Source organism: Notamacropus eugenii, chromosome 2 (assembly GCF_028372415.1).
Source record: "Notamacropus eugenii isolate mMacEug1 chromosome 2, mMacEug1.pri_v2, whole genome shotgun sequence".
NCBI lineage: Eukaryota > Metazoa > Chordata > Mammalia > Diprotodontia > Macropodidae > Notamacropus > Notamacropus eugenii.
Window position 1 is genome coordinate 381488307 of NC_092873.1, and position 17133 is coordinate 381505439.

General features: G+C 43.9%; 1 protein-coding gene across 4 annotated transcripts; it reads right to left on the bottom strand.

Annotated features, from left to right (window-relative positions):
• Positions 1-1749: 1749 nt before the first annotated feature.
• ETV3 (ETS variant transcription factor 3) lies at positions 1750-16316 on the bottom strand. Of its 4 annotated transcripts, none has more exons than XM_072647314.1 (5): positions 16167-16316; positions 14170-14232; positions 13307-13544; positions 12010-12125; positions 1750-6647 (listed from the first exon to the last, which is right to left on the bottom strand). In XM_072647314.1, the coding sequence occupies exons 2-5, from the start codon at positions 14213-14215 to the stop codon at positions 5467-5469; spliced, it is 1581 nt and encodes a 526-aa protein (XP_072503415.1). In that variant the 5' UTR covers positions 14216-14232; positions 16167-16316; the 3' UTR covers positions 1750-5466. The 4 variants fall into 4 exon arrangements, with proteins under 4 accessions (XP_072503415.1, XP_072503416.1, XP_072503417.1 ...); XM_072647315.1 differs by lacking the exon at positions 16167-16316 and adding an exon at positions 15667-16146; XM_072647316.1 differs by lacking the exon at positions 16167-16316 and adding an exon at positions 15256-15596.
• Positions 16317-17133: the final 817 nt, after the last annotated feature.

Below are 17133 nucleotides of genomic sequence, written 5' to 3' on the forward strand. Positions count from 1 at the left end.
TACATCATTCACTTACATCTTTAGCTTTCTTACTTCACTCTGGTCTTAGATGAAGAGGTGGCCCTTCTGGCCAAGGCAAACTCCTTTACAAGTACCCTTGAGTCTATGCCCTTTCAATTTCTCTAGTCAGTCACCACCATTTTAATTTCTCCTCTTCAATCTTCAATCTCCCCCTATCTATTGCCTCCTTCTCTGCTAACCATGTTTCCCCTGTCCTTAAAAAAATCTCGTTATCTGCCCATTTGACAGCTATCCCTCTCCTAAATTTGAAAAAGTCACCCATCTTAAGTGCTTCCACTTCCTTTCCTCTCTCTTCTCAACTGCAATTTGGCTTTCCATCTCATACAATCAAAACTTCCTTCTCCAAAGTTACCAAGATGATCCCTTAATTGTCCAACCTAATGGTTTTTTCTCAATCCCAATTCTCCTTGGCTTCTTTGCATCATTTCATGCTGTCAATCACTTCCTCCCTAGATTTTCATGGTACTGTTCTCGTCCCAGTCCTCTACTTTTATGACCACTTAGTCCCCTTTGCAGGTTATCCATGGCATACTCAGTAATGATGGGTATCCCACAAGGCTCTGTCTTGTGTCCTTTTCTCAAGATCCCTTTGGCACTTCTTGAAGTGGGGGTCTTCACCTCATATGGGGTCTGTCTTGCTTGGTGATCTGGAAGCTAGGTGGCACAGTGGATGCAAGGGTCTGGACAGGTAGCCCTGAGTTCAAATCAAATTATAGACAATAGTTGTACAACCTTGGGCAAGTCACTTGTTTGCCTCAGTTTCAACTATAAAATGGGCATAACAGCATCTACCTCCCTAAGCTGCTGTGATGGTCAAATGAGATACTTGTAAACCACTAGCACAGTGCCTGGCACATAGCTGGCACTATATAAATGCTAGCTATAATCTCAGCTCCCACAGGCTCAATAATCATCTCTATGAAGATGGTTCCCAGATGTATATATTTAGTCCTGATCTCTCTACAGAGTTAGTCATACACCTCCAACAATCTCTTGAAAATCTTAAAAGTGGATGTCCTCTAGGCCTCTTAAACTCAATACATATTTTCTTCTAAACTCCCCCATCAAGAGCACTATCATGATAGGCTTGCAACCTGGGTTCTCATCAACTTCTTACCCCACATACCCTTGCCAAATCTTTTTACTTTTACATTTATTACCTCCAAGATTAAACAGAAAACTCGTTTGGCATTCAAGGCTCTTCACGACCTTATTAGCTTTCCAGTTTTACACCATACTTTCCTCCATCTGCACGACAGCATAGCTACATTGGCCTAGGAATACAAATAATTCCTCTATCTCCTAACCACCCCCACCCCCCCAAATGCCTGTAAGGCTCTGCCCCTTTGCCTCTTGGTTTCCTCCAAGACTCAGCTCAAAAACCCACCTTCTATAGGCCTTTCCCAGTCCCCTTTCAGTTTACCTCCATCTACTTAGTATGTTTCTTGTTGCTAGTTGTATATGTATGGTCTTCTTGATTCATATGTGTACTTCTTTGAGGGCAGGGAGTTTGAGTTTTTGAGTCTCCTGGCTTTTTTTTTTTTAAAGCACGTAGTGTGTCATACAGTAAGGGTTTAATAAATGTGCTTATGTGGAAAAACAAAAAGTCCATGTGAGAGAAAAAGGACATCATATTTTGGACTAAAGCTCCCCAGCCTTCATAACTCTAATTGCTATGTGACACTGGACAATCAAACAGATGGAATCCCAACATGGACTCAGCAGACATTATTTAAAAGTATTTTATTTAACTTTTTAATTTGAGGTAAAATACTTTTTTCTTTCAACTTCCATAACAAAATACAGAGCTATCAGATACCCCTGGAAAAAATATGTATATTATACATATATTTCTATAACATTACATCATATATATATAATATATATATGCAAAATTCTGAAGACTTTATAGAAAGTGGAACATCTAAAAGGCACTGCACAATGGAGTTAAGATTACTTACATTTTTATGTACATATACACACTTTATTCTGCTTAAGTGGATACACCTATCCAAGTCATCTTCTGTAAGTGAACATCTCATTCACAAATCCCTGCATCACAATTCTAATCAACTTAAAGAATATGCCTAAAGGTTTCAGAATAATTTTCAATTGGTAGTTTTCTTTTTTTTCAAAAAAGAAACTAAAACCAGTACAGTTTTTAAAACAATCAGGTTAAAATGTTTTCTTTTTAAACCAAAAAGATAAAAATCAAAACAAACACCATGTAGGATCTGTAAGACAAAAAGCAAAGTTATTCTTGTTTATAAAAAGAACAAAACAAAACAAGAAAAGCCACAAAACATAATTATGGAATAAATAAAAAATAAGGGATAACCAGCCATTGGACTCCACCTGTCGGATGAGAAGTGAAACCTTGGCTATGGTTTTTGTTAATGCTTCTTAGGTTTTTCTTGGCCCACTGAAGACTAAACTAAGGTATGGTAACTCCCTGTGTTAATAAGATGGAGATGAGGGTGGAGTGGGCCTTGGTAAAGTGTTTATATTTCACCCCTAACCCCCTTAAAAAAACAGTGAGCTATTTGATGAGGATGGATGCTGTTAAGTCTCTTCTCCACAGATTTTCCTCCTAAGGCTATAAAAGCCAACTGCTCACAAGAACATACTCTTGATTTGTTAATACAGGTGGATGTTGAAATGTCAACAGATTTAAACTTGTCAAAGTTTAAACATTTGGCACAATGGAATTTGGAAAAATTATAAAGTAACAAACAAACAAAAAACACCCTTGTTTTCATTTCTCCCTCCTCCACCTGCTGCTGCTAGACACTGATGTCACTGTTCCTGCCTGGGAGGAGTCTGGCTTATAACAGGCAGGGCTGAAGTGCTGCAAAGAGGTTAGGAAAAGGAGGTTCAAAGTCCCCTCCAGCCCTAGCACCACAACCACCACCTTCCTGAGGACCACTTCTAACATCAGTGACGTCAGCATTTCCCGACAACCTGAGTAAGCCCAAGTTTGGCTCTGAAAAAGGGACCATCCTAATCCCAGCATGCAGTGCAATCAATAAACTAACAGGCGGAATGGTGATCATAGAAAACAGATTAAACACCAACAAGTTCATAAAGCCAAACAATTTTCATGGAGTTGAACATTTTTTTGAGTGTTTTTCAAGTGTGAAATCAGTGAATTTTTGTTCAAACAGAAGCAGCATCTAGGAATTCTGGCACTTGGGTTCTAGGGGGTTAAAGATATGCATTATGGATTTTTCTTTTAAAGGCCTCGTGTTATCTATTCCTGAGTTCATACCGACACCTGGTGGCCCTCTCTAGGGGATGTGGATGTGGGAAAGGGGGATGGCCAGACAGCCTCCTATATACCAAAGTAGCAGTTTGCCCCCTTACCCCAGTCCCAACCATGCCTTCAATTCAGAGGTAAGTCAAGGTGCTAAGAGAAGAAAAAACCCACAATAGGTACCAAAGGCAACCTATGGGATGTCATTGCCAAGAACAAGGGTCCCCTTGCAGCCTGGCCAGGGCCTCATTGATCAAGGCTCCTTCCTGAGGAGTGGGAAAGTTCAAGTCACTTACTGATCTTAATTCAGTTAACCGGGTGCATATAAAATCAGGATGGCTTACTGGGAGATGAAGCAAGATGCTGCCATTAATCCAAGCCATCCCTGGAAATCTTAAATTCAAACCACACCCACCTGATCCAACCCTTTTCTTGGCCTTTTCATATCTGGTACTCTCCAGTAAAAAGTTTTTTTTTTTTTATAAAAGGAAAAAAAACCCACTTTAAACACATCATCTTACTATATACAGCTGAGTTAACTGGGTTAGAGCTAAGCTTTTCCATGCTTCTCAGACCCTTATTACCATCTTCTTTAACCATCTCTGCAACACTGTCCCAAGTTGGTCTGATCTCATAGTAGTGTAACTTCAGTTCATACACATAGCTACTCAATTTTCCCTTCTAGTCATCTGCTTTTCTTCCTACTCTTGGCCTTATTTTCCTGGCTTTGCAGAATATGGACTTCTTATTCCTTTGGAGGAACCACTGAAAACATTCAGTGCGGAGGAAAAACCCACACTTCTCACTGGAATTTGGAATACAGGCTAGGCTAATCAATGCATCACAATGAGAACCAGAACTACTCTAGATAATGGGCATATGGCAAATATTTTATAGTTACACTGGGACAGAAAATCTCTTTTCTTTTATTCTCCTTGTCGTCTGTATTTCTTGCTGTCTCTCCACCTCCTCTAGTTTCACCATACATCTATTCAGACCCACATCAACTTTCTACATTTTTAGAAGATATTTCAGCTCTGTCCTTGCTTCCCACCATTCTGCTCTTCCCAATCCAAAAATATCAAAAAGATTGAGATGGAAGGATAGAGAGGAAGGCTCAATCCTCACATGCCAACTGGAAAACCTAACTATGTTCCAACATTCCTGGGTTATCTGAAAAGTTGTCTGTGCCGTTCTACAGGTTGTGCCAACAGACCCGTATGTTGTAAAGTGTATTAATATTAAGGCTTGACTTAAAGAAAACGTTAAGAGAACCAGACGTGATGGAAAGACATTTTCAATAATGCTATCACACTTGTAGGTGAACTCACAATCATATTTCACTTTAACTCCCTCAAACCACAACTAGAAAGGAAAAATGAGGGTAATTCTTGTCTTTTGTTTCTTAAAGGCATCAGGCTACTTCCTCCTGCCCTCTTCTTTCTTCCCTGAAAGAGAGTTTACAACTCCTCATGGCTTTTTAATAGGTAGAGTAAGTGAAATGTCCTAAAGAAACTAGCAGCCCTTCCAGAGGGCAGAGTGTCCTGACAATCACATAGCTGCTGCTGTTGCCCCTCTGCCCTGCTCTAATCTGGCTTTACTTTTCAGGATTTCCTGAAAACTGTTTTAAAAAAGAAAAAAAATTTACACCTGACTCCCAAATAAGACTGTGAGATTTCTTGCCCCTCCCTTGAAATAATCAAAAATGGAAAAAAAGTTTTTCCAGGCTAAATCTTAAGAATTAATGGTCTCATTGTTCCACCCCAACCCCTTTCTGTTATGTTTCCCTCCACATAAAAAGAGGAAAATTCATTAATGACTTCTCTATATAAATACAATAGAAAACCAAGTTGTTTGGGATCCTCAACTGTCACTATCAACATGACCAAGGTGTCTTTTGGGAGTTTTCTTATCAAAAGCCCAAGCCTTACTAGAGGACAGAGGCTCCCTCTCCCTCCCTTAGTTAACCCTCCCCGACCCAACCCCCAACTTAGCTTTTCACATCCTGCTAATTTACAACAAAAAGATACCCTGCCCCTACCCCAAAACATAAAAATACAAGAAGTCTATTCTCTAGAATGATCAAACCAGCTTAATTCCCTCCCTCCCTCCCCACCCCCCACTCTGCAACCTTGCTACATAAATACATGTATTCAGTTATAGTATAAACAGCTCCCAATTAATTTTCAATACTAAGCATCAGCAGCAGCTGCTGTGGCCACCCCCCTGGGTCCAGCAATGAGGGGCGGAGACCCCGAAAGATTCCAATGAATCTTGCTGCTCTCACTCAGCTCTCTGGCTTCCCTATCACCATTCCATCTTCGCTTCAGCCGAAGCTTAGGGGGCATCAAGGCATCCTCTTTCTTTTCAGGGGCGTTGGGCTCAACTACTGCCAGGGCATCCTTACCAGGCCTGTCCTCACTACCCTCACTCAACTCTGGAGTCTCTTCACCTGGGCTGCAGAGGGGAACCAAGGGCCAGGCTGGGGGTGCAGCAGGGCGTGCAAAGAAGGCGCCCTCCTCATCTATGGTCCCACTGGGTACAGAGTGCTCTTCCCGCTGCTGTTCCTCCTTTTCTCTTAGCGGCTGGTCTGGGTTCTCAGGCTCTCTGTCTGCAGTTTGTTGTTCTACTTTGATCCTTGGAGGGGCAGGGGCCATGGTAGGAGGGACAGTAACTGCTGACTCTTCACTGCTCTCTACTCTTTCTCGGTTCTTCCGTCCAGCAGGTGGTGGCTGGAGCTTAATGGGAAATTGGGCTGGCTCCTCTGGATGCATTTGGCACTGCAGGGGTGGAACCATGAGCCCAGGATAACGAGGAAAAGTCCGGGGACTTAGATGGTAGTTTAAAACTGAGCAGGCTTGCGAATGCAGGTAGTGTTTCATTTCATCAGGGTTAAAAGAGAAGCAGCTGCTCCCAGTGAAGGGGCTTAGACCTGGGGAAGGACTATAGGAGAAGAGGGTTGGGGTAAGGGACAGAGCTGGTGAGATGGGGACATTGAGGACACTTCCACGGCCAGGCAGTGGAGAAACAGCAAAAGGACTGTGGGGGTCAGGGTATATCCCGGGCCTGGTGAAAAGAGGGAGCATGATGTCTGGCTTGCGCTTCTGGTGGCTAATTCCTCCACTAGTGACTGAATTCCGGGAAGTCATGAGATCCACACTCCTCCGCCACTCAGCAGAACTGTCCTCCAGCTCTGAGATCTCTGCTTTTCGTTCATTTACATCATTCAACGACTCCTGCCCAGAAGGAGCTAGGGAGCTTGTGGAGAATCGGCCTGGCTGCACGTCACTGGTGGGGGAATGGCTGTCCAGAGAAGGAAAGTGGAAACGGGAGGAGGCTGTAGGCACTGGAGGGGCACTCTGGGGTACTACTCCTGGGAAGGGAAAGAAGAAAAAGGAGGCTGGTCAATTAACTGCATCACTGTTTACTTATGATACATTATAGCTATATTCTGTAGCAATAAGAAGAATCATTGTTGGGATTAGACAGATGCCATAGAACCCACTTTTTCCTATGATCTGCTGAATTAGGTATTTCATTCAGTTTAGTTGCAGAGAATTCTTGTTCACCACATCCACAACTCAGATGAGGAACCTGGCCTGTAATTAAGGTCAAATCAGGGTTGTATTACTGGCTCCTCCTTCAAACCCAGTGGAAAGAGAGAGTGCAAGGACTATGTGTGTGATCCTAGGTAGATAAAGGTAACCCTACATGTTTAAGCTATGTCTAACCCAGTTCTCTTCCTTGTGACTATTTCTACCTACAATGGTCTAGAAACACCATCCCTGAAGGAGTGTTTCAAAGAACCACATACCCTTCAGTTCATACATGGGTGGGGTATTTAAACAAGACCATATTTTCAAGAGAATGCAAATGGAGACCTGGAGGAAAGGTGTCAAATTTCACTAACATAAGATTATTGAAGCACTTTTCCTCATCAGCTCAGAGCTACCACATAAATTCAACAGTGATTCCACTGCGGATATTTTCAGTTTCTACAATTCTGATGATATACCAACTACTCTTTTAGCAAGTTCTATATGGAAATCTCCATTCCCAGGCATGCTCTACAGGGGATGAAGGAAGATCCAGCACATACATACTCACTTTCCCAAGTTTGCCTGCAGCAATTGAGCTGTGAGTGGAAAAGTCAGCACAATGTTATTTACTTCCACCTAAGTCTTTTCCCACAATTAACTGCACGCAAAACTTCTCAACAAAGTCTCCCAGCAGAAAAACTAATAGCGAAAAGAAAAAAGTCTGAGGATGGGTCAGTAGCTCTAAAGATTTCTACTAAACACCCTGAGTGACAGTGAAACCCCACCAACCATAAGGCAAAGTGAGGAAAAAAGTGAGAGGATGTATAGAAACATGGAGAAAGAGTAAAGGGATTAATTAACAAGCTGAGGAAGAGATTCCAGATATACATGGCAATAACTCTATATTTACATAGGACTTTAATGTTTAAAAAAGGATGACCTCATACAATCCTGTGTTAAGTAGTATAAATACTATCATTTTATAGATGAGGAAATGTGCATTTCAGAGAATTTAAGTAGTTTGCTAATGGCCACAGAGTTCATAAGCAGCAGAACTAGGATTTAAAGTCAAGAAAGGTATGGAAAGGCATCATCATTAATCATTTTGTGGCTCTGGTTCCTGACAAAGGGTACCAGGGATGATAACTGCGACTAGGCAGAATCACATAGGTACCCTTTATTAACCAAGAAGCAATACAGCTCCTCCATGATGGAGCCACCTAACTTTACTCTCTTTTCAATGGATAATAGCCTCCTAATTGGCCTCTTGGCCCTCAATTTCTCTCCTCTTCAAACCATCCTCCACACAAAGGCTAAAATAATCCTTCTAAAGCACAGATCTCATCATGCTATTCCCTGGCCTGAAGGCCTTTGGTATCACCCCAGTGACACTAGAATAAAAAACATACTCCTCACATGCCACTTCAAGCCGTTAACAATCTGGCTCCTGTCTTCTCTAGCGTACTCCACATTCCAGGCAAACTGGACCATGAGCTAGAGAATGTTTTAACATTCTACCTCTAACTTCAGTGCCTGGAATTGCCCCCTTTTCCTTTTCCCCACCTCTTAGAATTTAGCTTTCTTCAAGGTTCAGCTCAGGTGCTACCTCCTCAGTGAAACTCCCAATTAGTACTCTCTTCCAAATTACTTTTTATTTACTGATCTGTATACAGGCTATATTCTCCAACATAAACTCCTTGACAGCAGTCACTTTCACACTTGTCACTATATCCCCAGTAAAATTTTTGTTCTCATGATCTGAACTTGTCTGTGTAGGGAACTTGGACCCAAGTAGGAAACTCATGGTGCAGAAATAATGCAGAACAACTCACATATAACAGAATCTTAAGAGAATGGCTTGGGGCATTGAGAAGATAAATGACTCATCCATGTCCAGTCAATTATGTCAACGAGCATGGTCACACAATTACTAAGTGTCAAGGTAGGCCTTGAATCCAGGTCTTCCTGACTCAAGACTGGTCCTCTATTATATCAAGATGCCTCTTGCCTTACAATAAGTAGGCATTTAATAAGTCTAATGTGGAAATTGGGTTTTGGAGAAGCAGAAGTTACACATGAAAAAGTCACACATCTGAAGGTTTTACAGGAAAGCCTTACTCCATGAAATTTTCTACTCCTGAAAGTGATCTCTTTTTCCTATGAATTCATAGCCTACTTGGTACTTTTCATACCTTTTAATAAAATGTTTGATACTGTATGTTACTTATGTACATTTACACAATTCTCCCAATAACTTCTTAAGGGGAGAGATCATGTTTTATATACCACATCCCTTTGAACAACTAGTTTGGTGCCCTGCATGGAGAATGAAATGCCTTAATTTAGCAGGTATTTAAATATTTTCTCAGTGAATGAAGACCTTTTTCCTAAAGTGAGGATAAATATCAGTGGTTTTCTACCTTCTAGGAAGGTATATGATCACCTCACAATCAATTTGATCATTTCTCTACCCGGCATTCTACTCATTCAATAAAGATTTTATCCCATTTTAATGTCTTTTAAAGTACTATCAAATCTATCAAATTTAAAAACATACAGTCAACTCTGGGGGCCAGCTTCTAAATTACAAGCTTGTTGAGGGCCAGGAATATGTCTTATTTATTATTGCATTCTTTCCCTTCTCCCTACCTGTCCTAATGATCTGCGCAAATGTTTGCTGAACCAAACGAATTATCGTTTTAGCTCTGACCTGTAATAAACCTCACCTATACTTATGTTTCTAAGCAGTTTTTGTTTACCTAACTTATTTCAGGGTAAACTTCCCAAAGGCTAATAATTTTTCTGTTGTGTCACCTCTGATGCTGATATACATATTTGATTTAGGGGTTAGAGAACAAGAAAAAGTCAGGACAGATCAGACTGCTAAAACTGAGCTTACATCCATATGGCTGACCCTGACAATTCTTCATCTGGGGACTGTGGCTGGAAAGATAATGATCTGTAGGGCTATGTAGTCAAGTTTGGTATAGAGGAAGATACTGAGAGATGCTAAGAAGACCTTCTTGATAAGAACTTTGAGCTCGTGAGAACCTTGAACTCAGCACTCCAGGATTTCTTTTCTTTTAGGGAGAATCCATAGAATTAAAGAATTCTACGACTATCAAGTTAAAAGGCACCATTAAGAACACAAATCCAAGCCTCGAATTTACAGATGAAGAAATTAAAGCTTGGCACAGTGCCTGACACATAGGTACTTAATAAACATTTATTAATTGAGAGTTTTATCTACAATCAACAATTCAATAAACATTCATTACTGGGCAGACACTCTGCTACAGAACCCATCTAGAACCCAGGTTTCCTGATTCCTAGTTGGGTACTCTGTCCAACTTTCCTCCTAACCTTGGAAAAGACAATCATAAAACCTTATTGCTCCTTAAATTACATAAGGCCTATATACGGGATATGGGTAAGAGCAATTTCCAAACAAAATCCTACTTATGTATAGGATATTGTATACAGGATCTGTCCACGCCCAGGAGCAGCTCCCTGAAAGCAATCAGGCATTGTGCCTACAAGTTTTGCTTTGCTTCATGACTTGACCGTGACTTTTTGGCTAAGATCTGAAAGGGTTTGTAGTGGTGGAAAACCTTCATACAATTCAATCTAGGTAGTTAGATTCCCTTCTACTCCTGTCAGTTTACTGGCTGGGGGAGACTTATTGTTCCCTTCCTAGACTTGGGAATGGGCAGGTTACCCCTAAGCCTCTGGATAAATTCCCAATTGCCTTACGGAGAATCCATCTCCTGATCTAGGGTGTCTAGAATACTTTTGTCAGTGAAGATTTGAGGGAAATGGAGATTTGGGAAAAGACTGACTTTGAGCTTATTGGTGTAATTCTTTGTCCAGTGAGATCCAAGCCCCTTCCCCACCCAAACCAGGTGCATAAGGGAGGGGCTAGAGTGAGAAATAGAGGAAACAAGATTCCAGCGGCCAAAGCAGGTTTGATTTCCTAACGCCTCTCCCCCAGGCATAAGGAAAGAAAACAGGTTGTAATTAGAGAGATACATTCCAATACCAACTTTTTTTTTAAATGCATGCCCCAGGGACAGGAGGGAGTGGCTAGCATAGGGGAGATGGAACAGTAAAGATAGCAGCGTCAGGCTAAAACTGCCCTAACTTGTTGTGTGTAGTAATTACAGATCTGCAATGGATCTTGGCATTCTATTCTCTCTCAGCCACTCCCCAGTTCCAATTTTTCAGCTCTAGAACAAACTTTACTCTGAGAAGCTGTATTACCTTCACAGTTAAGATCAGCTTTCCTTACCACTGCTACCCAAGGCAGAAAAGTGGGAAGTTGATGGAATGGCCAGAAACTGTTTAATTACAATTTAATTTGTAGGGTAGTGGTGCTATTTTCAGCTTTGGGGAGGAGTGAAAAGCCTTTCAGTTTTGAACTCCTGGATCTGCCAGATCTACAGAGGAATAAGAGCCTCTGAGCTGTGCCAAGCCAGTTCCCCATAGACAGTTGTTACCTGGGCTGCTCTGAAGGGAAGCTCTACCAAAGACTATGTGTACCCTGGGGGCCCTGGGGGAAGAGAAGCCACGGAACTCAAACAGCTCAGGCTGCCCTGCTTTCAGACCCCCCCAGCCCCCATCAAAGACTCCTCTGCTTTTTACTGCAAACATGATTGAGGCCACTGTGGTTTTGATTGTATTCACTTGATAAGGTAACTTGGTAGTTTCATAGAAAATCGGAAGTGTTTATAAAGGCTTCAGCTGCTATTGAGGGAGTTAAACAATAACATAAAATTAGGAATCATTTTCCTTAGAGAACACAGAACCAGATCTTGAAGAGACCTAGCACTTTATACAATAAGCTTTAAAAATTGTAAAGGCAATCATCTAAAAAAAAATGCGATCTCTTGTCAATTATATCAATGTCAGTACTATGCACTATCAAAATTAAAAGTATACATCTGGCCTTTCTATTAAAAATAACAGTTGTGGGGAGAATGTACTTTTTAAAAAAGGTGTGTTGGGATGTACCTGCTATTTTGAAACAAAATATTATCAACATCGTTTTTAAAAAAATTCCCAGAGAAACTAGTTCTGAGGAAGTCCTAAGTATTCGCTGCTTCTGCGTTCCCCTTAGAAGTGCCTGTAGTAGACTTAGTAGACTTAGATTTCATTTCAGTTCACATTCTTTTCTCCACTCAAAGAATTGGTGCTTACCATTGGGCCGGATGTTGATGAATGGATAGTTGGGCATCACCAGCTTGTTGAAGTTAAACTTATAGGTAAACCTCTTGCCTTTTGTTTTATGAAGGATCCTCTTGTTGTAATAGTATCTGTCAAAACAAAAATATGCATATTAATGCATCTTCCAGCTCCCCCAAGCTTTTGTTAAAAAATTTCAGATAATCAAATGAAAGGCTCATGTTGTTGCAAATGGGGGTGGGGGGTATGAGGGTAGGCGGGAAGGGCAGCAGGCAAAAAAAGTCTTTGTCCCTCAACCACCTTTTCAACCTCTCCAACCACAGCTCTATACCCAGTTTCCTTCCTGTTCCTACTTTGTTCAGAAGGCTACGTTACATACGCTGTCTCTTTTTGTCTGCCTTGCCCAGGTGGGAGCAAAAAACCTGTGGCACAGAGACTTACAATGTGGCTAGTTGGGAGGCCTATGCCTATAACTTGGGGAAAGGAATGCAGGATTGTTTCATGGTGACAGGTCAAACAATGGTATATTCTGTTCTGGAAAACAGCAGTCAGCTTGGGCTGCCTCAACCTCAAAGATTCAAAGGATCTGTAGAGTTCAGACAAAGCTGGAGGATAAACATATAGGTTTAAGGTCAACAAAGGTGAAGGGCTAGAGAACTTTAAGAGTGACTGGTACCATCAGCCACTTAGACAGTGCTAGACAAGTCATAAATTGCCCTTTAGACCCTGAGGGATAAAAGATCTCTGAAACTGAGAGTGACAGAGGCAAAGCGAATAAGGAGGAAGTTCACAGAGATCAACCTCTGGACCTCTTGGAAGGTCACAACCAAACAACCTATGGATTGACAAGGCCAAAAAATGTTGTTCTTGGATAGCTGTCAGTCACAGCACAAGATAACCAAATGAGCCCTCCTTAGCCTCCCCTTGAGAGGTCAGGAAGAAGAGAAATAATAACAGATAGGCACAATACCAAACACCCTATAAGACAGGGCTAAGTAATCCCCAGGATTATAAATGAACTCCAATCCTTATTTCACCACACCCTCTCACCCACTAAGGAGAATTGGTTGACTGTCAGGATTTAGTGCCAACCAAGTTGGAATTTCCTCCTACAGATACCCACAGATATGCTTTCTCCTCCCGTACCTTCACTACTTACATTCAGGTGCTCTTCTGCTTCCACTCTGAAGTCATGAAGGGATTTATCTAGCCAGCTGTCACCTACTACTTCACAAGACGCCAAGTCTCCCAAATTGTCTGATGGCCTCCTAACCCAAAGCATCACAAATACAGGTCATTTTCCCTCCCTCACCTGAGGGCCCGGCTCAGCTTGTCATAGTTCATCTGTGGTTTGCACTTTCTTCGGCCCCAGAGGCGGGCTACTTCATCTGGGTCCTTGATGACAAACTCCCCATACTCTCCCTGCTGCCAGGCAATGACATGGCGGAACTCCTCTTTCTGAAGCAGCTCCAAGATGAAATGCCACAGCTGGATCTGACGGGAGCCTGGGGAGGACTCCGTTTTGTAGGCCCAGTCAGGGAACTGGTAGCCTTAAGACCAGAGGGAAAAGAAAAGAAAAAGGCTAAAGAAGTTAAGAGCTATTTAAATACCAGCACCCCTACCCACTTTACATTCCACAGATCAGGATGCTAGAGTGCTGAGCAAACATACCTTAAGCACCTTTTCAGACAACTGGGACTAATCCATTAGGGAATAAGAAGGGACAAAGAAGTTACATGTCCTTATTGCAATCACTAATTCCTGGAAAAACTGGAAGCAAAACTCAGGTGTCCTAATTACCCATCCTTTCTTTGTTACTAAATCCTATGCCTACATGATGTGAGGGCAATAAAGTTCTGAAGGGATTAAAGGGACATGGAATAAACAGAAATAATGGAATACTTTCTAAAAAAGAAAGTTATACACCCCTCTCTCAAGATACTAACATTGGAATTGTGGCTCTAAGAGGAAAAAGTTTCTACAGTCTAGGACAAGGGTGTGGTGAACAGACATGTTAAACACACATCCATAGGAAACAAGCCTACAACTGTCCTAGCAGCAACCACCCAGCCAAGAGGCTGTCAGTCACGGTTTGGCACTTGGTGTGGACAGAGCCCAAGTGGAGAAAACGGGAAACCACCAAGTGACATTCCCAGTAAACTAGAAAAGGCTCACCTCCACCTCCTTCTGGCTTTTCCACAATGCTGCAGCCCGCTTTCATTTTCTCCCTCCTGCTGACTGTTAAAAGAGACACAAGCCACAATTACTTTAAGAAGCTATTATCTTGCCTAGGTTTATTGTATAGCCTTTTTCCAACTCTCCTTTTCCCCATCTTTTCTGTTCCCATCATTAGCAAGTCTCTTTCCTCCAAACTTGTCACCTCCAAACTGTTAATCCCCAAGTCGACAAATGATGGTCCCTAGGTCATCAGCTTCAAGAGCCATAATTATCTCTCACCTGACTTTAAACCACAAAGTGTAAACACTGTCTTTAATATTTGCTGTCTTCCTCCTGACCGCCCCTTTAAAAGTAGAAAGGGAAGGCTAGAATGAGACGGGTCCAAAAAGGCAGCCAAAACAAGTTAAACAGTTTGTCTTCTATTACTAGACAGATCCAGATGCCAAGATACACAAGCCTGAGCTCACCAGATGTACCAGTTTAAGGGGAAAAAAAAATCCAAACCCTTCTTATTCCCACTCAAGAATGCACATCTGATTTTGATTTCTTCAGCTGGATTATGTGAGCATGGGGAAGGAGAACTTCTCCTAACCAGAAACAGCCCCCTCCCCCTCAGAAAAAAATACCCTGGGATACAGGAAGTAAACACACCACATGTACAGTCTCTCAGCACCAGGGAAAAAAAAGATATATACACATCAAGATTTGGAGATGGAGTGTAAATAGTTCTACATTTTCTCCCTTTAGCATGAAGGGAAAAAAGAGACATTTCCCAGCATCTACTCCTCAACAAATATGAGGCTGAATTCATCTGGCTCCTCAAGTAAATTTCCAGTTACTGTTTGGTTTTTAAGTACCACTCCTTCCTTACCCCTCTGGGAGGAAGGAGAGAAAGTGGGGAGGTGGAGGCAAAAGGTGGTGATCCATTCCTTAAGGAAATCCATATGTATAGGTTTACGCAGTCACTAAGCCAAGCACACTCATCAATCGATACACAGCACAGGCTGAAGCCTTAAGTATAAGTGTCTCGGTGCCAGGGGGAGTAGGGTGGGGGGATTAGGTGTGGAAATCCTAATCACATACATTTTAAGATGACTTCCCAAAGTTCTCAAAAACACTTCACTTTCAAAAGTCTCCTCCACCCATTTTAAAACTTCCAGAATCACTACGAGAGATCAGAGCAGCCTGGAGGATGTAAGACAGAAAAAGGACCGACTCTTACACACAACACTCCTCCAGCAAATTCCCCCTCCCCCCATCTTCATGACTACGAGTGTGGAAAAAAGTAATTTTCCCAGTCTTCCGGCAGGCTTCCTTGGACAACTCTAACTCCCTCAAATCCCCCTCCACCCCCAGTTCATCCCAAGAACCTTTTAAATGGTCTAGGGACGTCCGTCGACGACCGCCACGATCTAGACTGTGATTCACCTATGACCTGCCCAGGAAGTCCCCTTACCTGACATCCCAATCCCTCCCCCTCATTCCAACACATACCTTCAGCGAATGCTCGGACCTCCTTCCCTAACTTCCAAACTTCCCTCCACAGCCCTTCCAAGCTTGGGCCGCCCCCTCCCCCAGCTGGCTGTCTGCAGCCTGCTGGGGGCCCCGGGGGTGGGGGCTGACTGGACCGCGCCACGGCCCTCCCCCTCCCCCAGACCCCGCGCTCCCTGCTTCCGAGCCGTCTCCTCTGCAGGACGGGGCGAAGCCTCAGACCCCTGCCTCAGAGCGTGGGGGGCCCGTTGCGTCCTGGGCTCGCTGCCCGGGCCCCGCGAGCTCCGCACCATCCCCGGGGCTCCCGAGCCCGCGCGGGGTGAGGCCCTGCTGCTCCGGGGGGGCGGCCTCGGCTCCGGACCGAGGGCGGCAGGCGCAGAGGAAGGCGCCGGTCCGGCGGGCGGCAGAGAGGGCGCCTTGGCCCCGGCGAGAAGCGGGCGCGGAAGGGTCCGGGAGGAGGCGGCTGCGAGGAGGCAGGGCCGCCAATCGGGGCTGGGACTCACCTCACTCCTCCGCGGTCCGTCTCGGTCCCGTCTCCTCGGCGGCGTCTCCGACTCCTCCTCATCCACCCCAGCAGGAAGTGACCTTCTCGTAGGATTCGTCACTTCCGTCCCCTAGCCAGGAAAGCAGGGAGGAGGCCGGCCGGAGAGCAAAGGCAAGCCCCTCCCATTTTCCTTCAACGTCTTTCGCTTCGGTACCCCCTCCTTCCCCCTGCCCCTCCTCTCCCTTTCCTTTCTCTTCTCCGCAGACAGCGACTTCCGCCCACACTCCACCTCTTCCTCGCCGCCCAACCCCGTGCTTCCGCCCCAGCCTGGTGCGGTGCGTCATGATGCGGGGGCACGTTACGCACGCCTTAGGGGGCTGGCGAGACAAGAGTCAGACATCGGGCGGGGCGGGAGGCTGGAGGAGGCTCGGCCGGGCTCCTTGGGGAGTGACGTAGGCTTCGGGGAAGGGTCTTTACGCCATGCCCACGCGCGTCAGGCCTGTGCTTGTGCGAGCGAGCGTATGGGGGCGGGGGTGGGGCGTGAAGGGGAAAGGGAAGGGGGCGGGGACTCCGAAGTCTTGAAAGTGGGAAAAGCAGGGAGGGGAAACCTGGGCTCAGGCTCCTGGAAAGGGACGCCCAGCTTCACAAGGTTTCGGAACCCTGCAGAGACCTCGCAAACCTCCAGACACCTGGAAAGAGACTCCCGTGTGCCAGAGCAGGGGCTCCCCTCGGTCCCCCCGCCGTGCTTCTTTGCCGTCAGCATAGTCTGAAAAGAATTTGCACTGGCCAGCTGTAATTGACAAATCTTGTTTCCTCTCCTAAACCAATCAGGAGCACCCTATCCTTTCTCTTTCCATTTCCCTTTTCTAAACTACCTATGAAAGGAAAATCTTAGGCTTGCTTTTTTAAAAGGACTCTTAAGCTTCGTTCTTGTAATTAGGAAGTAAACTTACCTTTGTTAGTCTCTACTAAAAAACACCTAAGTA

What these genes read in the sequence shown, in the direction of transcription:
- ETV3 (XM_072647314.1), bottom strand. Translation starts at nt 14,215, where the DNA reads ATGAAAGCGGGCTGCAGCATTGTGGAAAAGCCAGAAGGAGGTGGAG. An exon ending in AAAGCCAGAAGGAGGTGGAG is followed by an intron (nt 13,545 to 14,169) that starts GTGAGCCTTTTC and finishes TCTGGTCTTAAG; the next exon opens with GCTACCAGTTCCCTGACTGG. An exon ending in AAGCTGAGCCGGGCCCTCAG is followed by an intron (nt 12,126 to 13,306) that starts GTGAGGGAGGGA and finishes TTGTTTTGACAG; the next exon opens with ATACTATTACAACAAGAGGA.